We start from the raw sequence: 27176 nt of genomic DNA, 5'->3' as shown, positions 1-27176 counted from the left end.
CATGTCGGGCTAACTGTACCTCAAACATCAGAGATGCTACTAGGTTGTTGGGTGCCCATTCTTGTCGGTACATAAGAATGCCCTGGTTGGGCTCTAGGTTTACATTAGCCCTCTTGGGCAATTATATCCAACACTTAGAATGGCTGTCCATTTTGGAATTGATGTTTTGTAGTCATGTTTTTTTATCATTGAATTGTGTTTTTTAATAAATATTGTAATAAAATATATTTTTTAGATATATATTTGTCGTAAGTCAATGTTGTGCCACCAAAGTCCATTTCCTCATGCAACCCTACAATATAAAATGATAGGGTCATGCCACCTTAGCTTGCAAGCTACCATTAGGTAAAGATTTATAATGTGTAAGAAAAGCAAAACATTCACAAATGGCTGCACTACACAAATATTGTGCTAATAATGTACCAAATAAAAAAAAAATTACCTCTAATTTGTAGATAATTAAACTTGAGGTAATTAAGACCAATTTTAAGTTGGCGTACAGAGACAGGTAAAGTGTCTGTCTCTGTATGCTGTGTTGCAGAGCCGCATGTTTGCGCCCGTTGCCCTCTCAAGCGGTAGTAAACTGGGTAAGCAAACAAAAAAATATTTCCTCCTGCAAGGCCATGTTATAATGTGCTTGTATGCATCGCAAACTAGCACATAATGTGAAACTTACCATAAAACAAACCCTTTCTAGCGACAGCTGTCAGCTTCGACAGGGCTTCCATCTTTACCTGGCCTTTTTTCCAGGTTCGCAATGACATCATTGTTGTGCATGTACGCGAGAGTCACTGTTCACGGCACAGGGCTCTGAAGGAACGGCACGAAAATGCTGTTCCTTCAGAGCGCATGCCCCGGGGACATCACCGGCGGCTTCACCAGTAAATATCAGTGCTTGTTTAGGAGATATGTATTGTATCTATATCTAAGGTAAGCCTTGTTATATATAAAAACGAATCAAGGGAGTTTACTCCCACTTTAATGACATTGTTGGCTTCATAGTGAACAGTCTCCTAACAACCAATGATGCTACAGTGGGCGGGGCCTGATTGGAAAGCTAAGACACTCTCTCCTTGTGATTAACAACAGCCTGGGGGCAGATTCTATAGCCAATGCTAGGCTGTCTATTAGCTAATGATCCACCCACTGCTGTCAGTCACAAGGGGAGCGGACTTGATGGAGAAAGAGAGTATGCAAACCCCATGAAGCTCCATCCACCCAGCCTCCAAACCCCCAGTTGCTACACTGTCTGTATGACAGCTGTGGAGGAAGAAGGAAGTGTCACACCTAACAGTGCTCTTTAGTAAATTTTAATTGTCGGATTGCACATGTGCAGTGTAACTATAATGGAAAAGCATATACAGTAGATCTGTAGGTCACTAAACTCTATACTTGACTTTCTTTTACATGCTTGGAGGGTGAGGAAGGCAGCAAGTAAATGTTTCCATTATATTGTCTGACCATGACCATATATAAATATTTATATTGTGAAGCACAGGCAGGCAAGATTGTGAATGGCGTATAGGTGTCACCAGGTTTGAACTTGCAGAGAGTGATGGGTTCCAAGATTTGTGACCGATGTTGAGAAAACAGATCATAAGATCAGTTTTGGGCCCTGGAGCATGAAGACTTAGGAGAGCTTTTACTTGGGATAAAGCTTTTATTGCTAGGTCTACATTGTACCAAGAAGCCATCCCTCATGATTAGTCTCAGATCTGTACTAACAGAGTGTCCTCTAATAGGTACCCTAAAGCAAAAACACCTGTATCTTTTTAATGTTATGCCAGCTGACTGACAGAACATTTCAATGATACAGATGTTGATTGTTTTCGGGAACCCATTAGAGGGCACCCTGTTAGTCAGCAACTGACCTAATTTGGCTCGGAAAAGTAGATCAGTCAACAAGTAAGGAGTGCCGCTCAAGGCTCCAGCCTGGTCCTCTCCTGTAGTACACCGCTGGGAGTGCTGACAAGGACAGAGCCCATCCCAGCTCCAATGATACAACAGACAAAAAAGGTCCTATCCATCACTGCAAGACCCTGTGGATATGTGAAATGATAGGCTAAGCCCAGCTGCAGCCAAGCTATGCCCCCAACGTGTTTCACTCTGAGGAACCATAATTAAGATCTGGGGTGGAGTGAAATGTGTTGGTGGCGAGGCTTGGATGGAGCCTGAGTTGAGGATGTAATTTTACATATCCACAGGGTCTTACAGTGATGTGTGACACATAGGACCTTTTTTTGTCTGTCGGAAAAGTAGATGTTTAGATTTGTTTTACACAAAGGACTTGCTGTAGAAAGTTATCCAGCATTAAAACTATGCATATTTTCTGTCTTGAGAAATAAAATTGACAGACAAACAAGCTTGGATTGTTTCTAGGTGTCCTTGTCTCATGCATGGTCTACCACTGCTACAACCAGTTGAGCCTGCTATTAATATACAGTATACACTGCTCAAAACAATTAAAGGAACACTTTGAAAACACATCAGATCTCAATAGGGAAAAATATCATGCGGGATATCTATACAGATATGGACTGGGTAATGTGTAAGGAACACATTCGTTTGATGGAAATTAAAATGATCAACCTAAAAAGGGCTGAATTCAAAGACACCCCTAAAAATCAAAGTTAAAAAATGATGCTGCAGGCTAGTCCATTTTGCAGAAATTTCATATTTTCTGACTATTTTTCACTAGTTTTGCATTTGGCTAGGGTCAGTGTCACTACTGCTCGCATAAGGCGATACCTGGACCTTATAGAGGTTGCACAGGCAGTTCAGCTCCAGGAGATTCCAGGAGACAGGCAGTTGCTCTAGGAGACAGGGCCTTAACCCATTTGCAGGACCAGTATCTGCTCCTTTGTGCAAGGAGGAACAAGATAAGCACTGCCATAGCCCTACAAAATTACCTCCAGCAGGCCACTGGTGTCAATGTCTCTGACCAAACAATCAGAAACAGACTTCATGAGGGTGGGCTGAGGGCTTGACATCCTCTGTGCTCACTGCTCGGCACTGTGAAGCTCGATTGGCATTTGTTATTGAACACCAAAATTGGCAGGTCCACCACTGGCGCCATGTCCTTTTACAGATGAGAGCAGGTTCACCCTGAACACATGTGACAGATGTGAAAGGGTCTGGAGAAGCCATGGAGAACGTTATGCTTCCTGTAACAACATTCAGTATGAACGGTTTGGTGGTGGGTCAGTGATGGTCTAGGAAGGCACATCCATGAATGGCACAGACCTCCACAGGCTAGACAATGGCACCCTGACTGCCATTAGATAACAGTATGAAATCCTTGGACGCATTGTCAGACCCTACGCTGGTGCAGTGGGTCCTGGGTTCCTCCTGGTGAACGACAATGCTCAGCCTCATGTGGCGAAAGTATGCAGCCAGTTCCTGGAGGATGAAGGAATTAGCACCATTTAATGGCTCCCATGCTCCTCTGACCTAAATTCAATAGAACATCTCTGGGACATTATGTTTCAGCCGATGCCACCAGGGTGCACTCAGTCTGTTCAGGAGCTCAGTAATGCCCTGGTCCAGATCTGGGAGGAAATACCCCAGGACACCATCTGTCCTCTCACTAGGAGCATGCCACGACGTTGTCAGGCATGCATAGAAGCACGTGGGGGCCATACAACCTTCTGAGTACCATTTTAGGTTGCTGCAATGGAGTTTCAGCAAAATGGACTAGCCTACTGCAAAATTGTTTCACTTTGATTTTATGGGGGTTTTTTTTTAGTTATTTTGAGGGGACAGCAAATTTACACTGTTATACAAGCTGTACACTCACTACTTTACATTGTAGCAAAGTGTCATTTCTTCAGTGTTGTCCCACTAAAAGATATAATAAAATATTTACAAAAATGTGAGGGGTGTACTCACTTTTATATATTGTATATACTGTATATATATTGTGATGTTTGGGGATGATAGCTCCAAGGGATCACATGCACAAGCCGGGTAATTTTAAAGCAAAAAGTGGTTTATTTTCATCCACGACAGAAATAAGGCTTCCAGCAGCAAAAAGTCCAAAAAAGGCATAACATAAAAATCCGCTTAACTTCAGCATAAATGACAGATACAATATCGGCTTCTGGCGGGGGTTTACCCCGGGTAAGCAGTCCCAGGTAGCAGCTTATCTCCAGCTACCTGTCAGGGAAATGGCCGTAGGAGAACTGGCAACATTGCCAGTAATAGCAATGGACATTCCTGACTCAACTGACATAGCCCTCTGCTGGCCTGTCAGGGAAATGGCCTATAAAAGGATGCCATAGGATCAGACTCATTGCTGGTGTTCCGTGAAAAAACCATACTCGTGAGAAAACCATACCTTCGTCACTTCCGGTGCACCTACGGAGGGTATGGATTTCTCACGGTAGTTAAACTTGCGGCGCTTACATTAAAACAGCTCCTCTGCAACATAAATCATCTCCGCTCTTCGCCCTGTCACTGCCCTCATCTCCGGTAATAAATATAAAAGCGGATCACGGAGCCGCGATCGCCGTCACATTTACATCACATACACCCGCCGCCGCTTTTATATTTATTACCGGAGATGAGGGCAGTGACAGGGCGAAGAGCGGAGATGATTTACGTTTCAGATGAGCTGTTTTAATGTAAGCGCCGCAAGTATTACATTAGACACAGTGCCGTGAGAATTTCATGCCCACCGAGCATGCGCACTTGTCTAATTCTTTAATGTTCAATCACGTATCCGGGGCTCTGAGCATGCGCACTGCTGCGCTGCTCAGCTGTTTCAGCCCGGAAGTGATGAGGGTATGGTTTCTCCACGGGGTATGGTTTTTTAACGTTACACTGGATTATCTCTCAGCTTCCTGTGTTCTGTGCTTCCTGTTTCCTGTTTGGATTTCCTGTTGTGACTTCGGCTTGTTCCTGATTCCGTTTGATCTCCTGCTCCTGGTTTGACCCTTGGCTTCTCCCACTGACCCTGCTTCCATTACCTACCGTGTATGACCCCGGCTTGCTTCAAGACCTCGGATATTCTGATTGTCTCCTGTGCATGACCTCGGCTTGTACTACGGTTCCCGCTGCCTGCTCCAGTCCCAGACCACGGCCAGTACCTGTCACCGCTACTAGAGACTATTCCTTGGCACAAGGTAGCCCGGCTGCTTCAGAGCCCTTGAAAGACATACTCTGCTGTGATTCCAGCCTGTTCCAGTTCGCTCTCAGATTGCTCCTGATTCTACCTACCTGCCTGCAGCTGGTAACCCGTGCCACTTGGGGCGCCCCACCCTCTGTACCATCTCCAGGGGTGCGCCACACTGAGCCGCAAGGGGAGCCCTCTCAGCACTTCGGCCTCGGATCAGGTAACCCTGACAGTATAATCCAGCCATGTCAGAGGCCGACAGAGGTGCTTCCCCACTCGAGGCTCTGTGCCAGCAGGTCACTGCCCTCACCCAGGCAGTACAGCGTCTACAGGAGGGATACTTCCAACTGGAAGGTCGACTGCAACATCTGACAACTTCTCCTGCGGACCTCAGTCCTCCATCCACCAGCACAGTTTCTGCTCCACCCCTTACAGGACAGCCGGTTTCCTCCCACACTATGGTTCCTCCTCCAGAGTCACGGGTGCCAATACCGGAACGCTTCTCCGGTGATCGGAAGAAATTCAGGGCCTTCAGAAACGCCTGCCAACTATACCTGGCCCTCCAGCCTAGGACTTTTACTTCAGAGACTGTAAAGGTTGGGTTTGTGATTTCATTACTGTTGGAGGAGCCCCAGGCCTGGGCCCATGGCCTGCTGGAGCAAAAGAACCCTGCTCTCAATTCTATGGACACCTTCTTTGATCTAATGGCCCAACTGTATGATGATCCTCAGCGTGTGGCTACGGCTGAGGCTACCTTGCATTCCCTCCAGCAGGGAAAACGCCCCGCTGAAGATTACACAGTAGAGTTCCGCAAGTGGTCTGCTGATACGTGCTGGAATGAGGCGGCCCTTAGGTACCAATACCGTCTGGGATTATCCGAATCTCTTAAAGACGAGCTGGCCAGGGTAGAGACTCCCACTACCCTGGAGGGACTGATTCAACTTACTATCCAGCTCGATAGGCGCCTCCGGGAGCGTCGGTCTGAGCGCTCACAGACTTCTCGCCCAACCTGGATGTTGCCTAGGGCCCCTTACCACTTCACTCCAACTTCAGCACCAGCGCCTTCCCCCGCTATTCATGCAGAGGATGAACCAATGCAGATTGGCCTGGTGTGTTCTTCACTGAGTGCAGATGAAAGACAACGCCGCCGACAAGCCAATTTTTGTCTCTACTGTGGAGGGTCCGGACACTTCCTACGAAACTGCCCCGTGAGACCCCGTAAGTTCCTCCCACAAAGTTCTTACTTCCAAGTATCCGGATCTTCTCCGTCTCATCTCGTTCTTCCTGTTTTACTACAGGTGGCGGAAGAGGAGGTCCGACTCCTAGCCATAGTTGATTCGGGGGCTTGCAGCTGTTTTATGGACTTGACTTTGGCAAGAAGACTCCGTGTACCCCTCTGCAATAAACGTCAGCGACTTGAGGTGCATCTGGCCGATGGTTCCTTGCCCAGTTCTGGACTTGTCACCCAGGAAACCAAGCCCATCCTCACAATAACAGACTCTGGGCACCAGGAATTCATTTGTTTTGACATCCTTTGCTCTCCCATGTTCCCCATCATCCTGGGAATTCCCTGGTTGCAGGCCCATAATCCTCAGATCAACTGGGCCAAGAAGGAGATTTCCTTTCCCTCTTCCTACTGCCTGCAACACTGCTTCGTTCCCGGAGTTAGCAGTCCCGTTAGTTGTTCAACCATCCAATCAATTCCAGATGTCGGTCAGGCTATACCTACAGTCTATCACAAGTTTTTGGATGTTTTTGATGAGAAGAAGGCTAATGTTCTCCCACCTCATCAGCCTTACGACTGTCCCATTGAACTGCTTCCCGGTGCCGAGATCCCCTTTGGGCATATATTTCCGTTATCTGAGGTTGAGCTAGAGACTTTACGACTGTATATTGATGAGAACCTTGAAAAGGGATTCATCCACCCTTCTTCCTCCCCTGCTGGAGCTGGAATTTTTTTTGTCGGGAAGAAGGATGGTTCACTAAGGCCATGTGTGGATTACAGGGAACTTAACAAAATTACTATTAAAAACCGGTACCCACTTCCCCTCATTCCTGAACTTTTCCAAAGGTTCCGAACTGCCCAGCTCTTTACTAAACTTGACCTACGGGGAGCTTACAATCTGGTTCGTATCCGAGAGGGGGATGAATGGAAAACAGCTTTCAGGACCCGGTTCGGACATTTTGAATATTTAGTTATGCCATTCGGATTATGTAACGCCCCAGCCACGTTCCAGCACTTCGTAAACGATATTTTCCGGGAATTTCTGGACTATTTCGTAATCGTTTACCTAGATGACATCCTCATCTTCTCTGCTACCCTGGATCTCCACAGAGCTCACGTGAAAAAAGTCCTTGCAACTCTAAGGAAGCATGGTTTATACATTAAAGCAGAAAAGTGCGAATTTGAAAAGACTTCCATCCAATTCCTGGGTCTTATCATCTCTACCGAGGGAATCGCAATGGACCCACAAAAGGTGAAAGCTATCCTTGAATGGCCAGCCCCTTCAGATAAGAAGGGTGTTCAGCGATTTATAGGATTTGCTAATTTTTACCGAAGATTTGTAAAAGACTTTTCAGCTATCATTTCACCAATTACTCAGCTGACTCGTCAGCAGACCAGATTCAAATGGTCCCCAGAAGCTCAGGCAGCATTTGACAAACTCAAAGGACTGTTCACCTCTGCACCAGTCTTACAGCACCCAGATCCAGCTTTACCCTTTGTATTAGAGGTAGACGCCTCAGAAATAGCCACAGGGGCCATCTTGTCTCAGCGCCAAGGACCTAAGGCCTTACTCCACCCTATTGCCTTTTTCTCTTAAAAGATGAGCCCCTCAGAGAGAAATTACGACGTGGGTGACCGAGAACTGTTGGCCATTAAAACTGCCTTGGAGGAGTGGAGATATTTATTGGAAGGTGCCGCCCACCCAATTATGATCTTCACGGATCATAAAAATTTAGAATACCTGAGGGCCGCTAAACGTCTGAGACCACGACAGGCCCGGTGGGCTTTATTTTTCTAAAGATTTAATTTCCACATAACTTACCGACCAGGCTCCAAGAATGGGAAAGCTGACGCCCTCTCCCGAATGTTCCCTGATACCCCTGAGTCTGTGGAACCAAGTACCATTCTGTCAGCACAACATTTTTTCCTGATCCAGCCAGAATTAAAATCCTCAATTAAACAGGCATCCACCCAGTATGCGGACACAGAAGTACCCGCCTTGGAGAGTCGAGACGGGTTTCTTTGGCACCAGGACAAAGTTTTCGTTCCCCAACCAGTCAGGCTCCAAGTTCTAAAGACTTTCCATGATCATCAGCTGGCCGGACATTTTGGTGTACGAAAGACCCTTGAGCTTATCCAACGCTCCTTCTGGTGGCCCAATTTAAGGAAGGATTGCCAGTCTTATGTTAGCTCCTGTGTGGTCTGTCAGCGCTACAAGGGGTCCAACACCAAGTCCTGGGGTCTGTTAAGGCCTCTACCCATCCCTGAGCAACCCTGGAAGATGATCTCATTGGACTTTTATGTTGACTTACCTTCCTCTGGGGGTTTTACTACCATCTTGGTGGTAGTGGATCGTCTGACCAAAATGGCCCACTTCTTGCCCATGACCGGCACTCCATCAGCCCCGGAAACAGCAAAAATGTTTATCAAGGAAGTAATCAGACTACATGGGCTTCCGGATGATATTGTTTCTGATAGAGGAGTACAGTTCACCTCCAGATTCTGGAAGGATCTTTGTAAGACCTTGTCCATTAAAATATGTCTTTCTTCCGCTTACCATCCCCAAAGCAATGGCCAGACAGAAAGAACAAACCAGACTCTAGAACAGTATCTTTGTTGTTTCTGTACTTTTGCCCAAAATGACTGGATATCCCTTCTCCCATGTGCGGAGTTTGCATACAATAATTCAGTACATGCCGCCACTAACCAGTCCCCATTTTGGGCGAATTATGGGTTCCATCCCTCCTTTTTGCCCAATACCCTTCCTGAGGCATCGGTCCCTGCAGTCCAAGACCAGATTGATTCTATGCGGACAAACTACTTATTCCTTCAGGAGGCCATCCAGAAAGCACAAACAGATTACAAGAGGTTCTATGATAAAAAGAAAAGAAACGAACCTACCTTCAAAAAAAGGGGACAAAGTGTGGCTTTCCTCAGCTAATCTGAAACTTTCCTGCCCATCCCGGAAACTGGGTCCAAGATTCGTTGGACCCTTTGAGATCAAAAGGGAGGTCAACCCTGTGGCTTTCGAACTGGTTTTACCCAGCTCCTACAAAATTCACCCAGTATTTCACGTATCTCTGCTAAAACCAGTTGTACCCAGTCCTTTTTCTGGTAGGGATGAATTGCCTCCTCCTCCAGTGCTGGTGGAAGGCGAAACAGAGTACGAAGTGGAGGCCATAATGGATTGCAGAAAGAGGGGTAGAAAAACCCAGTACCTCATCAAGTGGAAGGGATATTCTGCAGAGGAAAATTCCTGGGAGCCTGCAGATAATGTTCACGCTCCTAGACTGATCCGGGAGTTCCACAACAGACACTCAGAGAGACTGGCCCGTCTGGGCATCCGGAGGCTGCCCCTTGGGGGGGGGCACTGTCAGGGAAATGGCCGTAGGAGAACTGGCAACATTGCCAGTAATAGCAATGGACATTCCTGACTCAACTGACATAGCCCTCTGCTGGCCTGTCAGGGAAATGGCCTATAAAAGGATGCCATAGGATCAGACTCATTGCTGGATTATCTCTCAGCTTCCTGTGTTCTGTGCTTCCTGTTTCCTGTTTGGATTTCCTGTTGTGACTTCGGCTTGTTCCTGATTCCATTTGATCTCCTGCTCCTGGTTTGACCCTTGGCTTCTCCCACTGACCCTGCTTCCGTTACCTACCGTGTATGACCCCGGCTTGCTTCAAGACCTCGGATATTCTGATTGTCTCCTGTGCATGACCTCGGCTTGTACTACGGTTCCCGCTGCCTGCTCCAGTCCCAGACCACGGCCAGTACCTGTCCCCGCTACTAGAGACTGTTCCTTGGCACAAGGTAGCCCGGCTGCTTCAGAGCCCTTGAAAGACATACTCTGCTGTGATTCCAGCCTGTTCCAGTTCGCTCTCAGATTGCTCCTGATTCTACCTACCTGCCTGCAGCTGGTAACCCGTGCCACTTGGGGCGCCACACCCTCTGTACCATATCCAGGGGTGCGCCGCACTGAGCTGCAAGGGGAGCCCTCTCAGCACTTCGGCCTCGGATCAGGTAACCCTGACACTACCATGCAGCACACAAACACTTGTTTCTCCAGCTCAGTCTCCCAGGTGTGTAACCAGCTCCTACTCCCCACCCCACTGACACTACTTGATAACGACCCCAAACATACCTCCAAGATGACCACTGCCTTGCTAAAGAAGCTGAGGGTAAAGATGATGGACTGGCCAAGCATGTCTTTAGACCTAAACCCTACTGAGCATCTATGGGGAATCCTCAAACAGAAGGTGGAGAAGCGCAAGGTCTCTAACATTCACCAGCTCCGTGATGTCGTCATGAAAGAGTAGAAGAGGGCTCCAGTGGCAACCTGTGAAGCTCTGGTGAACTCCATGCTCAAGAGGCTTAAGGGAGTGCTGGAAAACAGTGGTGGCCACACAAAATATTGACACTTTGGGCCCAATTTGGACATTTTTCACTTAGGGGTGTACTCACTTTTGTTGCAAGCGGTTAAGACATTAATAGCTGTGTGCTAAGTTATTTTGAGGGGACAGCAAATTTACACTGTTATACAAGTTGTACACTCACTACTTTGCATTGTAGCAAAGTGTCATTTCTTCAGTGTTGTCACATGAAAAGTTATAATAAACTATTTACAAAAATGTTAGGGGTGTACTCACTTTTGTGAGATACTGTATATATTTTCCACGTACATGCTTTTTAAAACCCCATTGTCTTTTTTATATGCAGATATCAGCCTCCCATAACACCAAGCATATCTGTTTTCGAAGAATGTATGATTGAGGCCTTTACTATTGCTATCGTGGCCTTTGCCGTTGGATTTTCTGTTGCCAGAGTCTATTCAATCAAACACGATTACCCCATAAATGGAAACCAGGTATTTTTTTTTTTTTTCAAGATTTATTCCTTTTAGAGTATACAATGGTGCAAAGCTGTTTAAGGTTAAATTCCAGGCAAACAGCTAAAATCACAATTTAAATACATATAGGTTTACTGTTTAAAATGTATGGTTCATAATTGAAAAAGGTGAGCAGTTGCTATAATTATCTCCTGGATCAGCAAAAGCAGTTTCCTGTGTCACCTCCAGTCTGTTTGTTGGACAGTCAAACAGCACCATCACCATTGTCTATTAAATAGAGTGGATATCCAAGAAGCACTAAGGCTTTTCCAGTAAGTTTTAACGTGAATGTGCCAGGCGAAGCTTGGCTGACCAGAATTAAAAATAATTTTGCTAGGAAAATAGTAAGCATACAGTATATGTATCTCAAATGTGTTCCTGCATTTGCCTGAAGTTTTAATTTAACCCCTTCCCACAAAATCACATACCTGTACGGTAATTTTGCTGAAGTGGTTGTACCGGGGTGATGCCTGCAGCTGCAGACATCACCCTGGTACCGTTTTTTAGAGCTGATAGTCTCCGTTGTTGTAATAAAAACTGATGCAGGTAAGCAGCCGCTCAGCTGTTATTACAAGCAGCGGGAAGGGACGTCTCCACCCTTCCCCTGCCTTCTGCTGCTCTGCCCAGGTCTCCTGTCTCACCCAGAGAACCGAGTGACCAGCCGGCTGGCCGGAGACCCGAAAGAATCGGCTTTGATCAGGTCTTTGATGTAGTAACCCGGAAGCAACGTCAGGACATCATTTCTGGTTTACTCTGCAGCCAACGGCACCAGTTTTAAAAAATCCAAAGTATTCAGAAACCCCGATCTTGGTGTTTTTTAATACTGCAGAGGAGGGGTTTAGGGTCTTTTAGACAGTGTAAACCGTGTTAAAATCACACATGTGAGGTATCACCATGAGCATTCATTCTAGCGCAAGACCTCCTCTGTAAATCTAAACGGGTAACTGTTAAAAATTTTTAAAGCGTCATCTCTGCAAATACAGTGTGATATAAAATACTGCAACGACCACCATTTTATTTTCTAGGGTCTCTGCTAAAATATATACATATATATCTATATATATATAGATATATATCTATATATATATATATATCCAGAGGCGGCTCTCTAATTAGGCAAATTATGCATTTGCCTAAGGCCTCGCGCTCACAGGGACCTCGCGGCCGCCTAATTTGCCGAGTTAAAGAGCCACCTCTGAGGCTGGGAGCAGGAATCTCCCTGCCATCAGCACAGTCCCGGCCGGTCTGTAAGCGGTACAATCCGCTATGATTCGGGGCTGCGATCAGAAGCAAATCACCAGGGGATAGGCGCTCACTGACATCTCCGGATCACAGCCAAATACTAGAGCCGCAGCGCTGACACTCCCCCCTCCCTCACAGAACACAGATGGGGAGGAGAGAGAGAGAGACGCACCTGCTCCTCCTCCCGCCCTTTCCACCTGTGCTTGCCCACACTCTCCGACAGTTTTCTCCTCTGAGAAGGGGAGGTGTGGGCGGGAAGATTGCAGACCAGGAGCCAGAAGAGGAAAGATGGCACCTGATCCATCCCATCCATCCACTCCCTTCCCCTTCCAGTGAGTACTCTCATGTAAGGGGCACCCTTCCTCCAGCTCTTTTCATTTCTTTCTTTCTTTCTCCCTCCCCTCTCTCTTTCTTTCTTTCTTTCTTTCTTTCTTTCTTTCTTTCTTTCTTTCTTTCTTTCTTTCTTTCTTTCGTTCTTTCTTTCATTCTTTCTTTCTCCCCTCTTTCTTTCTCTCCTCTTTCTTTCTTTCTTTCTTTCTTTCTTTCTTTCTTTCTTTCTTTCTTTCTTTCTTTCTTTCTTTCTTTCTTTCTTTCTTGCTTTCTTTCTTTCTTTCTTGCTTTCTTTCTTTCTTTCTTTCTTTCTCCCTCCCCTCCTTTTTTTCTTTCTTTCTCTCTCCATTCCTTTCTTTCTTTCTCTCTCCATTCCTTTCTTTCTTTCTCTCTCCATTCCTTTTCTTTCTTTCTTTCTTTCTTGCTCCCCCCTTCTTTCCCTCATGCGAGCACAAATCCTTCTCCTTTTTCATTGCTATACAGATCAGGATCCCCCAATTTAACTCCAGTTCTCCTCTACCTATCCCTCATCATCTACCCACTCCCCCATTTTTACCCCCTCCTCCTTCTCCCCTACCCCATGGTTCCCAGTCCCATCCCTCTCCTATTCATCCCATGCGATTTCCACAGTACACATCCCACCCACACAAGCAGCAGTAATTAGATGCTTGGCCTCGGGGTTCTTCCTTAACCTCTGCAAAGGGGGTGCCTAAGGCCTCACAATGCCTAGAGCCGCCTCTGTATATATCTATATATATATATATATATATATATATATATATATATATCTATATATATATAGAGATATATACATATATCTGTCTGTCTATCTATCTATCTATATATATATATAGATATATAGATGTATATAGATATATATAATGTTTGGGGGTTCTAAGTAATTTTTCAGCAAAAAATATCGGTCACCAAGACGGGAATTTCTATTATGAGAACACAAGCAGCAATAAGACAGTTTATTAGAATGGCATAAGTTTACGCTTTCCACACTTCATATCCCAAAGGTTGTGGCCCCTGGGACAGGAAGTAATGAAAGTCTCAAAAGAAAATCCAGCAGCAATAAAGCCTAACACATGATTCATTTTTTCTATCCAAAACTAAAATATTTTAACTAGAGTTAGGAATTGAACATGGAGTTTATGTTCACCTGGTACAGTAAATGTGGATTTTTTTATATGATTAAATATGAAAAAATCTCATTTCTTGTTAATGTTGGTAAAAAAATGTGTGTGTATTTCATTTCAGGAATTAGTGGCATTTGGATTAGGGAACATAGTTTGTGGCTGTTTCAAAGGTTTTGCTGTTAGCACGGCCCTGTCAAGGTCAGCTGTCCAGGAAAGCACTGGAGGAAAATCCCAGGTACCATAATGTTGTAAGAGGTTTTATTGACCATATATAACAATAATCCAAAAAAGTAGCATTAAAAAACGTGCTGAGAAAATATATTATATACATACACCATTGATATCTATTTAAAAAGTGCATATTTAACCAATTAAGGACCAGAAGGTTTTACCCCCTTAATGACCAGGCCATTTTTTGCGATACGGCACTGAGTTATCTTAACTGACAATTGCGCGCTCGTGCAAAGCTGTACCCAAATAAATTGATGTATTTATTTTCCCACAAATAGAGCTTTATTTTGGTGGTATTTGATCATCTCTGTGGTTTTTATTTTTGCGCTATAAATAAAAAAAGAGCAACAATTCTGGAAAAAAAAAAAACAATATATTTTACTTTATGCTAAAAAACATCCCCCCCAAAAAATAAAGAAATCACATTTTTTCATCAATTTAGGCCAATATGTATTCTGCTACATATTTTTGGTAAAAAAAATCCCAATAAGTTTATATTGATTGGTTTGCGCAAAAGTTATTGCATCTACAAACTAGGGGATAGATTTATGTCCTTTTTATTTATTTTTTACTAGTAATGGCGGCGATCACCGATTTTTAGTGGGACTGCGACATTGCGGCAGACAGATTGGACACCTAATTGATGCTTTTAAAACATTTGAGGGGACCAGTGACATTATTACAGTAATTAGTGTTAAAATATGCATTGTTACTGTACTAATGACACTGGCAGGGGAGGGGTTAAGACCAGGGGTGATCAAGGGTTTAAGTGTGCTCCTAGTGAGTGCTTTCTAACTGTATGGAGGATCGACTTACTGGATGAATACAGAGACCTGTGTTCCTAAATAGGAGGAACACAGGATCCCTGTGTTCATCTCTGACAGAACAGCGGTCTGTCTTGTTTACATAGGCAGACCGTCATTCTGTCTCCATGGGGAGCTATCGCGGGTGGCTGGCGAACATCGCGTCTGCCGGACGCTCTCCCTCTGGCCAACCAGTGCATGTGCGTGCCTTCAGTGGTGCGTGCATGCCCCCACTATCTATTACACAAAGCGATGTACAGGTATGTAATTTCACGTAATAGAGCCGACCTGCTGCTGTAAAACTATGGCGGCTGGTCGGCAAGTGGTTAATCCCATATGAAAAAAATATATACAGTTCATGAACCACATAAAGGGAGTCCAGGCATGTGAATTCTCCTTAACACATGCTGAAAATTCAATCATTAATACGTCTTTTAATTTACTTGTGACCATGCTGCACTCTAAATGATATGCTACTTCAATCCACCCTTCACCAAATAAACTGTGATTCTGAGTGCTCCCATAGAAAATGCTTACTCACTGCAGTTGACCCCTTAATATTAAGCAGGTCAATTATGTGCTCAATAATAAGCCAGAATAAGACATTCTGTCACTCCAGGGCGGATCCCAAATAATGGTTAATATCACCTTAATATGCGACTCAGACAAAGGGGCAAAAGAGAATATCATTGTGCAATACATTTATTAAATGTAAAACAAATATAAATCCCAGTGTCCACTCATATTGCAGTGCCCCATCTGGCACCAGGTATGGCCAGCCAAACAGCAATATCGGAACCACCGCTGCTCCCTAGGAGATCGGAGCCAGTGTGCATTCCACGCAGAGCAATGTACCTCACCGGATGTGACCCAAGCAAAAGGAAGTCCCGTCTTATATGTTATGCCCAACTGTTTTGCATCTAAGTATTTTGATTTTAGTTTTTTGTAATACAGTCACATGAAAAAGGTAATATACTTGAATAACCTGCCCTTTAAAGAAATGTCCTTTCAATCATTTCACAAATTATCAATAGACTGCAATAGATGCAATGGTGTTCTGTGGAAAAGGTAAATACACCCTTGGCATCAGAAACTGGTATTGCCCCCTTGAGCAGAAATTAATTTTGCATTTTGCATAACTGTCCACCAGTTTTTGATATTAAATTTTTTTGATCGTGTCTTTATGCAAACTTACTTTAGTTGCACATTGTTTGTGGGTTTCCTAGCATGACCTGCCACTTTCAAAACTCCCCACAACATTTCAATGGGATTCAAATCAGGGCTTTGACTGGAGGGAGTCAATAATCCTACATCTCTTCATTTTGAGCCATTCTTTTGTGGATTTAGTGTGTCCTAAAGTGTAACTAAAGACAAAACTTTTTTTTTCATTAATAGAGTAAAGAAGGGTTATAAACTGTTTTTTTTTTGTTTTTTTTTTAATTGCCTTGTCTAATTGTGGATATTTCCCTTTATTTCCTGTCCAATTGCTAAAACAGGAAATGAGAGGAAATCCCTCCAAAGTGAGAGAATCTCAGGGTGGCACCAGGGTCACAAGAACTAATGTCCCCATTGTAAGATTTCCACTTTATTACTATTCTAAACTACTATTCTGTGGGATTTTCTTTTAATTTCACTTTTGATGATAATAGAAACAGGACAAATAGAGAGGGTCAATAGCGGCAAAGATAGCAATAGAACCTTTCAAGAGTTCCAATTAATCTCCACTCTATCCAAAACTAAAAGAAAAACTTTTATGTTTATTGACACTTTAAATTAGCATTTCATTAAAATCCTAACTATACCTAATCTACTCCCACCCCCACTCATAACCTAGGAAAGATGTCTATACTTACCTATGTTGACGGCGCTCCGATCATGTCACATAATCAGTTCCCAGCATCGGCTTCAGTGTAGAAGGGGGACAATTGACAACAGATTCCCCACAGTAAGCCTATAGGTGATGTCATCAGACAGGTTCAGCAACTGTAGTCAGCGATCTCTCCTCTTCACTGAAGCCGGCTGCTGGAGATCATGTGACTAGACCACATCACCCTCAGAGTAGGGAAGTATAGACAGCTCTTTCTTTTCACAGAATACAATTAGCAGTTAGGTGGGAGTAGGTTTAGGTATAGTTAGGATTTGACTGGAATGCTACTTTAGGTTATGACAAAGTTATCAATTTAAAGGGCCGCAGAAGAAGTGTAAAGATTGGTCTGTAGGAGGTATAGAGGTGTGAGTGTGTCAAGGTCTTACCTTGCCCTCCTGTTGGCAGCCATCTTGGAAATGTGCAGACTGCTGCCTCTTATAAACTCTCATCGCATCATCACTTGTCTGCTGCTTGGGTATCGCACAGTAATGATGCTGCAGTCCTTGCCCTTGAACTTGTGCTCCAAGGTGCATCATTGCTAGCAGTCTTCTGTTCTCTGATCAGGCTTGGCTGACAACTTTCCTGGCTCCCCACCCTGCATCGGCAGATGACCCAACATCAGCAGACAACCCGCTTCTGGACTCGACCCCGGCTTGGATGACTACCCGCTTCTGGACTCGATACCCATTTCCCGTCAGTTCTGGTATCTGTCTCTCCGCACTGATTTTGCTTCGTATGTGGCTGCCTGTTCGGTCTGTACCCAAAACAAATCTCCTTGGCACCTTCCCTTGGGCTTAATGCATCCCATTCCCTGGTCTCACCTGGCCATGGATTTTATTGTGGAACTTCCCGCGTCTCAAGGTTACATGATTATCCTCATGGTGGTCGACCGGTTATGGATCTGAGGAGCGCCCCTGGGTTCCCTCCACTGATGTTCATCCTCCCGCCCTTCTCCGCACTTCCCATGCTCGCTTTCCTCAGAAACCATTTTTGGTCCGCAGCGGAGGAGTCATTGACCGGAGGGTACTGTCAAGGTCTTACTTTGCCCTCCTGTTGGCAGTCATCTTGGACATGTGCAGACTGCTGCCTCTTATAAACTCTGATTGCATCATCACTTGTCTGCTGCTTGGGTGTCACACAGTGTTGATTCTGCTGCACACCTGACTATATCAATCACCTGATGGGTTGCAGTCCCTGCCTTTGCATTGGTGCTCCAAGGTGCATTACTGCTAGAAGTCTTCTGTTCTCTGTGTTCCTCCGTGTCAGACCAGGCTTGGCTAACGACTCTCCTGGCTCTCGACCCCGCATCGGCAGATGACTCGGCATCGGCAGACTACCCACTTCTGGACTCGACCCCGGCTTAGGTGACTACCCGCTTCTGGGCTCGATCCCGGCTTGAATGACCACACGCTTCTGGACTTGACCCCAGCTTTCCTGATCTCGCTCCTTTCTCTTGCTGTGTGTTTATTGCTGTTTGCTCCAATAAACTGCCTTGTTTTAGCTGCATCTCCGTGTGGTCTGGTTTTCTGGCACCCTGACGGAGAGTTGGATTACTGCACAAGTATTGGGGAAGTAAAAAAAAGGGCACCACAATTCAACTAACAAAATGCTGTTCATGCCTCTTGTATATGGACAAAATGTATTTTGCCTGATGCTCATCTTTAAACAATACTTGATTATAGGAACATTTGTTAAAAATAGTGTGTATCCAGAACAACGGTTTTGTCAGTTTTGACATTTTCTCATAGCAGTTCTCAAAACAAAACTAACTGATTTTATCATTGCAGATTTCTGGTCTTATCTCTGCTCTAATTGTTATGATAGTTACTTTGTCTATTGGATTCCTTCTAGAAGCCTTACCTAAGGTATTTACACCTTTGTTATACTACACAATGTAAAAAGATAAAGATTTTTTATTGAATTAAAGCTTCCGTGAATGGATGAGAAGTGCTCAGCCCAACTCTATTTTGTTCCAGGTGTGGGAAGGGAAGTACATGTTCCACTTCTGAAACACATAGCTGTATGCTGTATGTAGAGGCAGTTTTACAGCACAACCAGAAAGCATACCTTTTAGTACAGTAAATAGGTCATTTGGGCCAAGCATGGTGTTAGACTTTAAGTTAATTCTGTTATTTGTATGCACATTCTAGTGGTTTCCATTGGAATACATAGAAAAAGCTCTTTGGGGGCTTCTAAGGCTAACATTACTACCAGAGATGTCTGTTTTACTGTTTCAAGTTTGTTTTAACCTTTTATTCAACTTTCTATAATTGCCAGTCATTGGATTCATATCCTGATATTCTTGATATAAACATATGTAACATAATAGCAGGCACAAGAGAAGTATGGATAGAGGTAGACATAGCAGTGAATGAATAGAGTTGAGTGACATAAAGAACAGTATGAGCAACATCTTACAAATATTCTTCGGTGCTCTTTAACCCAAACAGCTACATTCAGCTGCACTACCCTTTGTCCTATCTCATTATATACTTATACTTAGAGTCAGATGGAACCAGCTTGTCATGGGCTCTTGAAAGAAACATAAAGAACATGAAAATACATGGCTGGAAATCTGATCTAGTTTAGAGTCCTGATATTTTAAAAAAATTATACAAATTTGGGAAATAACTTCGAAAATGTAGTCCAAAATGGCAGAAACTTAATGAGCTTAAATCCCTCTGATTATGATAAGGGGTGGCACTTCATAGCAGTGTTAATTTAGTTGCCCAAAATATTTTCGGTGACGAAATTAACACTATTTTAGTCAACTAAAATATGACTAAAACTAAAACAATTCCGATCACTAAAATACGACTAAAACTAAAATGGCAATTTAGTGAAAATACTATGAATAAAACTAAATTGAAATTTGATGTCAAAATAAACACTGCACTATCACATAAGAAAAAGTAGGGGGCAATATTTTTGTTTGTTTGTGGAACTTTTTTTTATTATGTTTTGTTTGTTTTGTTATGTTTTATTTATAAAGACATTATATAAGGCTAAATCTGTGTCTGTAGTGCATGTTCGAACCTTAAGGCCCCTTTCACATGATCAGGCGGACTCGATCGGGACACCCATTCTCCTCTATGGGGAGGGAAATGTCAGCTGACATGCATCCGCTGACACCTGTCTGGCATCCGATCCGACAAGATACACTGAAAACAGACGGGTGGCGATACGTTCGCCATTTATCAAGTGGGTCAGATCGGAAGGGATCGGATGAAAATGTATATGCTGTCCATTTTAATCTGATCTCCCCATAGAGGAGAGCGGGACTCTGACATGTCCGTTTCTGCACAGTGAGTGGAGACAGACCTGTCATCCGCCTGCTCAGCGGGGATCAACGAAGCGATCCTCGCTGAGCAAGCAGAGTCTGTCAAAATGGATCTGCCCCATGTGAAAGGGGCCTAATACTATAAGTAATACATACTCTTAGATTTTCACTCCAGGAGTATTTAATAAGTTTGGCAATTCAAGAGAAATGCTTAAATAATGCATTACAATTTACCTAAACCCATTAGATTTTAGTCAGCTATAATGTACTAGAGACTTTAGTTGACTAAAATGTACTGGAGAGTTTAGTTGACTAAAATATGACTAAAACTAAAATGGCATTTTAGTCAAAAGACTATGACTAAAACTAAATTGAAATCTGATGTCAAAATTAGCACTGCTTCAAAGGACAAGTTGCATATTTCACGATTAGGTTTTAATGTCATTGACGTTTTTTTTTATTATTTTCTAGTTCTTTAATTACACGAAAACATTTCATGTTACAAAGTTAATAAGACTAACAAGTGACATATCTACATGTTTCTAGATCTGATTATGCACAATTTTAATATATGTATATATTTGTTGCAAATATACCAGTGGAAAGCCGAATACATATAAACTCTCCAGTCTTTTGTCAGCCATGCACGCTTCAATGTTTTTTTTCAATCAACATGCAATTCAATCAAAATACCTTCTTCTGCAAATAATGAAAAAGCCATAACTTTTCGATCATTTTGGACTAATTTTTCAATCAGATTAAATCGAATTGAGTTGATCGGCTCGGCCAGGGCAGAGTATTATCACTTATTTTGCATCAATCTGCAGCAATAAAATATATAATTTATGAATATGAATATATCCCAGTAGATCAGATCATGACTGAGTTTACATGCTGCAAACAAAGATGCGATCGATAACTCACAATCGTACATTACAATTGTATCTTAACTATCAATCAAGATCTACTTTCCTGTTTCTGACATATTGATTGAATGGGTTGTCAATCATAGATCATTTACTCTTGTTTAAAGAGATCAATAGGAAAAAAAAACTAATATTTATAAAAGCATGTATGGCCACCATTGGATATACTTCTTCTATGTCTTAAATAAATCGATAATTAAACATACTATAATGTGTGACTTTTTCAACCACTGGGGACCCATAATTAGGTTTATTTACTTATTGAATAGCAACTGTGTTAACCCTGCAATGTGGCTGTTCACTTAATTTAATGAATACAATCTGAATTCCTTTGTTATCTAAGATTGGGCAGATAGACTGCACACAAAAAGTTTTCACCCACGTGTTTGTATGGAACTAAACATTATATAAAAGAAATATGCAAGAACAATATTTAAACTGCTATAAAAATGTGCTTGTGTTAATAAATGAACTATACAAATAAATATAATGCCTTTTTTTTCTTTTTTAGTCCGTACTTGGAGCTATATGTCTCATTAATTTAAAGGGAATGATGATGCAGTTTAGGGAAGTGCCTGCACTGTGGATGAAGGATAAATTTGATTGTGTAAGTGATATAAATCTTTATTAACTGTCATCCATGTGACACATACAAAGACTTTCCACATACGATTAGATCCCTCATCAGGTTCTCATAATATAAGTTATCTAACTGTTTTATCATAGCATTCCACATGAAACAACCCTCAAGGTTATGGGCTTCCTATAAAGAAAAAAGGAATTCACTTACAGATGCTTAAACAGAACTTATTAGTAATTTTACAAACCATAATAACAATATCCGGTGCCAATGAGCACAACAAAACGTGTTCAGTATGGGAAACACAATTGCAGGAAACATTTCAGGTATCACAGTATAAATCATTATTTACCTATGAGTTCAGCTGACTTTAAAAGAGAAATCTGAACAAGCAGTTGAAATACATAAGAAAAAATTTCTAACAACCAGAAAATTTGTAAATTAGTTTATCCACTTTTGTGAATTATGCTGCAATGGCAACATACTAATGAGCTCATACTTTGTGCTCTCCACTTTCTGAGCATATTCCCTGTGTTAGACTGACAGTACTGCACAATGCAAAAGAAGCAGAGTGACTGACACTGATAATCTTCTATCTCTCAATCTACAGGCAATTGCGCAGGTAATTAAAGGAAACCTAAACTAAGCTATTTATATCAGCTATATTTAAAAATAATAATGCGGAAATGTAGTCAAAATAGTAAAAACCTCTCTCTTGTGTGACACAGGTCTTATTTTTACCCTGTGTTTTTCCACATTGTGGCGATAATGGAAAATTGTTATCAAATACTTACCGTAATTTTCCTTTCCTGGCCTATCCTCACATCAGCACACAACGGGTTAACATCTCCTCTGGAGCCCACAAGACCACCTCTTCCTAGCTAAATAAAAGACAGCCCCTCTTCCAACTGAAATGTTCGATAACCTAGCCTGTGACAGGCTACGAGGGAGGGAGTCCTGTGCTGACATGAGGATAGGCCAGGAAAGGAAAATTATGGTAAGTATTTGATAACAATTTTCAATCTTTCCTGACCCACCTCATGTCAGCACACAACGGGATATACCATAGCTGAATATGCACATGAAAAGAGACACTGACCATCAGTGACCATCAAAGAAAAGCTGGTAAAGCAAAAAATAATTGATCTCTCTTGTCCCAAACTTGCTGACCGCACATCTAGTTTGTAAGGTTGAATGAAGGCTGTGCAAGAACTTTAAGCTAGCTGTGTTACATAGATCTTTCAAGCAATCTTGGCATAAATGCCCCAAAGGCTGCTGTCCCTCTAATCAAATAAGCTTGCAACTGTTTCAGAGCAGAAAAGCCTACTTCCTGCAAGCCAATCTAATCACCCTGGTAATCCAACAGTGGATGACTCTTGAGGACCTGATGGCTTATTGAAAAGATTGTCCACTGTTAGTAGCTTGACCATGTGTAAGGAACTGAAGTCTTCCGGCTGTGCACCCAGTGACTCTCGTGCGAAAACTCGGAGGGACTACTTCCCAGTCTCGCTGGAAACTGTAATGTTCCGGTACCTATGGTACCCTTGTTCCTATATTTCTCCTCTCTTTGCGTCCCATCTTGTATATACAAAGGACGCATACACCTTTAAGACCGGATGACATCACTGCCGAGCGCCGCTATGAGCGGCTATTTCAATCGCCGGTTTGCTCTCACTCATCGCTCGTTCAAACCCACATGTTCATCGCACCTACGCCTGAGAAGTCGGAGCTGCTGACATACCTTCCTTGCTGAACTAAGCCGGAAACCTCGCTGGTGATCCGTATTCCGCTACGGGATCACCCCTCTCCTCTGGACATTGTATTTCCTAACCTATCTAAGTGATAAGTACCCCGCAGGGGATTCTTACTAACCAATCTCCTACTGTCATCTACTGCAATTACCAAGACTATCTGTATCTATCTATTCACTATCATCTGCATAAGACTGTTAGCTCTTGGGACTACCTTGAACTATCCTTGCACTAGGTTACTCTGTCTAAAGTATACTCCATCTGTGTCCTCTTACCATCTGCACTATACTTGACATCAGAACCTATCTGCTTACCATCACCTGCAACTCTCCTATACTACTTCTAGTGCTCACCATACAATAGCCTGTCTCTCATCTATATATCCTCATATACTCTATCCCTCCATTAAACATCTATTAATATATATATAGTATATAACAGGCTGTACACGGTGATGAAGTCCTGAGAGTTGGATATGTTGTTCAACAGATTCTCTACAAGGCTACTGAGTGTAATAATTCTGCAGCTGTAAATCCATCCGCAAACAAAAACGCATGAACGTTACAGATTGAACGAGCCTTTAAAAAAAAATATGGATTCAGCAGAATTATCCACTCATGTACTACAATTAAAACAACAAGTAGATGCATTGATCCATGCACTTACAGAGGTAAAAAATGACAATCAAACCTTGAGACAGCAGCTTGGCCGTCTCACACAGCCTCCTGCTGCTCAGCCCCGTGAGCCTAAGATAAACCCTCCTATAGTGTTTTCTGGTGATCGGAGCAAATTCCGTGAATTTAAAAACGCATGTCAATTGTTTTTTTTGTTAAAACCTCTAACCTACACCACTGACCAAATTAAGGTTTGTACCATCATCTCCTATTTAACGGGTGAACCCCGGGCCTGGGCAGATGCTCTCTTTGAAAAGGATGATCCACTCCTCAATTCTTATCCCTTATTTCTAGCACAACTTGCTACTTTATATGAAGACCCCAACAAGCAGAGTACCGCTGACACCCAGTTACGGGCCCTAAAACAAGGAAGGAGACCTGTTGAAGATTTCGTGGCGAATTTTAAAAGATGGTCCCCTGATTCAGGGTGGAACGACACATCTTTGCGAACGCAGTTTAGACTCGGCCTATCTGAGGCCGTTAAAGACGAGCTCGCCCGAGCGGATTTACCTGGCACTCTAGAGGGACTGATCCAGACCAGTATCAATATTGACAGACGACTACGAGAAAGAAAGGCTGAGAAGATGGGCTCACCATTTTCCAGTCCTTCTCGGATGTTGCCTGCTGACCCTACTCCTATGGAAGTAGGAATGATACGTCCACCTCTGACCCTTTCTGAACGTGCCAGGAGGAAAACCGAACATCTTTGCATGTACTGCGCATCCCCGAATCATCTGGTAAACGACTGTCCTCTTGTCCGCAGAAAAGAGGGTGAGTGTTCAAATGTCTTGCTAGGGGGACTCACAACTTCCTTTCCTAATCCTTATCTTTTTGTTCAATTAACATTGCAGTGGGACCAAACTAGGATCACCACCAAGGCTATGATTGACACAGGATCTTGTGGAAACTACATTGACATTTGTTTTGTCTCCCATAATAAAATACCTATTATTTCAAAACCCAAACCTGTCTCCGTTAGTTTTATTAACGGTACACCTTTATCCTCTGGTCCTATCACCAGTCAGACACAGGCACTTCTTGTAACTGCTGACGAGTCTCATGTGGAGACCACCACCTTTTATGTATTAACTTCGCCACATTTTCCAATCATTTTGGGACTTCCCTGGTTACAAATACATCAACCAATCATCGATTGGAAAACAAGAACGTTAGCCTTCTCTTCCCACTATTGCGAGACAACGTGTAACCTCCCCACACATGATAAGATCCTGTCTGTACTGCCAGATGACATTATTCCTAAGTGTTATCAAGATTTATCGGAGGTTTTCCTCGAGAAAAACGCTCAAATGTTACCTCCTCACAGGGACTATGATTGTTGTATCGATCTGCTCCCTAATAGCAAGTTGCCTTACGGACATGTATACCCTCTCTCACAGGATGAACTCTCTCACCTTAAAGAGTATCTGGATGAAAACTTGGCAAAAGGATTCATCCGACCTTCTACTTCCTCCACTGCTGCTGGGCTTTTCTTTGTCCGCAATAAGGACTCTAGCCTTAGGCCTATCATTGATTTCAGACAATTAAATGCCATCACAATAAAGGATCGTTATCCTTTACCTCTTATTCCTGAACTTATCGAACAGGTGCGTGGGGCTTCTTTCTTTTCAAAATTGGACCTAAAAGGGGCATACAATTTAATTCAAATCCGTAAAGGGGATGAATGGAAGACGGCATTCAGAACCAGATACGGACTGTTTGAGTACCTTGTAATGCCATTTGGGCTATGTAATGCCCCCGCAGCCTTCCAACGTTTTATAAACGAGATATTCCGAGACTTGCTTGATGTTTGTGTGGTAGTATATTTGGACGATATACTTATCTATTCTCATTCCTTACCTGAGCACATAAAACATGTGAGACTTGTGTTGTCAAGACTACTTGCACATAACTTATATGTTAAAGCAAAGAAATGTCTGTTTCATAAAGAGGAGGTACTATTCCTAGGATATATTATATCTAAAAGTGGAATCAAAATGGACATGAGCAAAATATCCTGCATTCTGGATTGGCCTGTGCCAACCACTCGCAAAGCATTACAAAGGTTCCTAGGATTCTCTAATTACTATAGGAAATTCATTAAAAACTTCTCTGCGATTGTGAAACCTCTCACACAACTTACAAGCACGAAGAGACCATTTAATTGGTCAAAGGAAGCAAATGGAGCATTCTCTCTGCTGAAATCAAGCTTTACTACTGCCCCCATATTATGCCATCCAGACCCATCCCTTCAATACATCTTGGAGGTAGATGCGTCTAATATGGCAGTAGGAGCAGTTCTCTCACAACGACCAACAAACACCTCACCTCTTCACCCAGTTGCTTTCTTTTCAAAGTCATTAAGTAGCCCCGAGGTGAACTACCCAGTAGGTGAGAAGGAGTTATTAGCCATAAAACTGGCATTAGAGAATTGGAGACATCTACTTGAGGGCACTCAATTGCCAATTCTGATATATACTGATCACAAAAACCTCCAATACCTTCAGACTAATAGAACTCTTTCCCACCGGCAGGTACGGTGGTCGTTATTCTTTCTGAGATTTAACTTTTTAGTAACTTACACGCCCGCAGACAAAAATAAAAAAGCGGATGCACTCTCACGACTAGCCGAGAAAGATTGCACTGAGGTTCCCTCAGTTCCTATAATACCACTTGAACGTATTATCGGAGTCGTTCGCTGACTAAAGGAGGAGATTTTGCACAGCATAGGGTTGGATTCACCTCCACCACAACTAACTACTGACGCAAAAGGCTTCCTCTACTACATCGATAAATTATACATACCCCCTACTATGCGAACCAAGATCTTAGAATTGTCGCATGATGTACCTATGGCAGGACATATGGGTATGACTAAAACTCTCAATCTACTCACTAGGCAATTTTGGTGGCCAGACATGAAGACAACCGTAAAAAAGTTCGTTTCATCTTGTGATATCTGTGCAAGGTCTAAAATTGACAACACGAAACCATCAGGATTACTTTGTAGTTTACCGATACCCCAGGTTCCGTGGGAAGTGGTATCCTTGGATTTCATAGTGGAACTACCACCTTCCAAAGGATTCAACACCATCTTGGTATCAGTGGACCATCTGACCAAGATGGCAC

At 43.0% G+C, this 27176-nt stretch overlaps 1 protein-coding gene across 1 annotated transcript in view; it reads left to right on the top strand.

The window, feature by feature from the left end:
- LOC309552585 (chloride anion exchanger-like) overlaps nucleotides 1–27176 on the top strand; it is a gene marked incomplete at both ends in the record, with an annotated part of 125337 nt that overhangs the window by 26381 nt on the left and 71780 nt on the right. Inside the window, 4 exons of the mRNA XM_082253532.1 lie at nucleotides 11056–11203; nucleotides 14060–14173; nucleotides 18627–18704; nucleotides 21557–21652. Of these exons, the coding sequence (XP_082109658.1) occupies nucleotides 11056–11203; nucleotides 14060–14173; nucleotides 18627–18704; nucleotides 21557–21652 (436 nt within the window). The remainder of the gene's footprint in view (nucleotides 1–11055; nucleotides 11204–14059; nucleotides 14174–18626; nucleotides 18705–21556; nucleotides 21653–27176) is intronic.

This window comes from Pelophylax lessonae (assembly GCF_965119305.1).
Source record: "Pelophylax lessonae genome assembly, chromosome: 4".
Lineage (NCBI taxonomy): Eukaryota > Metazoa > Chordata > Amphibia > Anura > Ranidae > Pelophylax > Pelophylax lessonae.
Note: the sequence above shows the minus strand (reverse complement) of the source record. Positions and strands in the feature narration are given on the sequence as shown.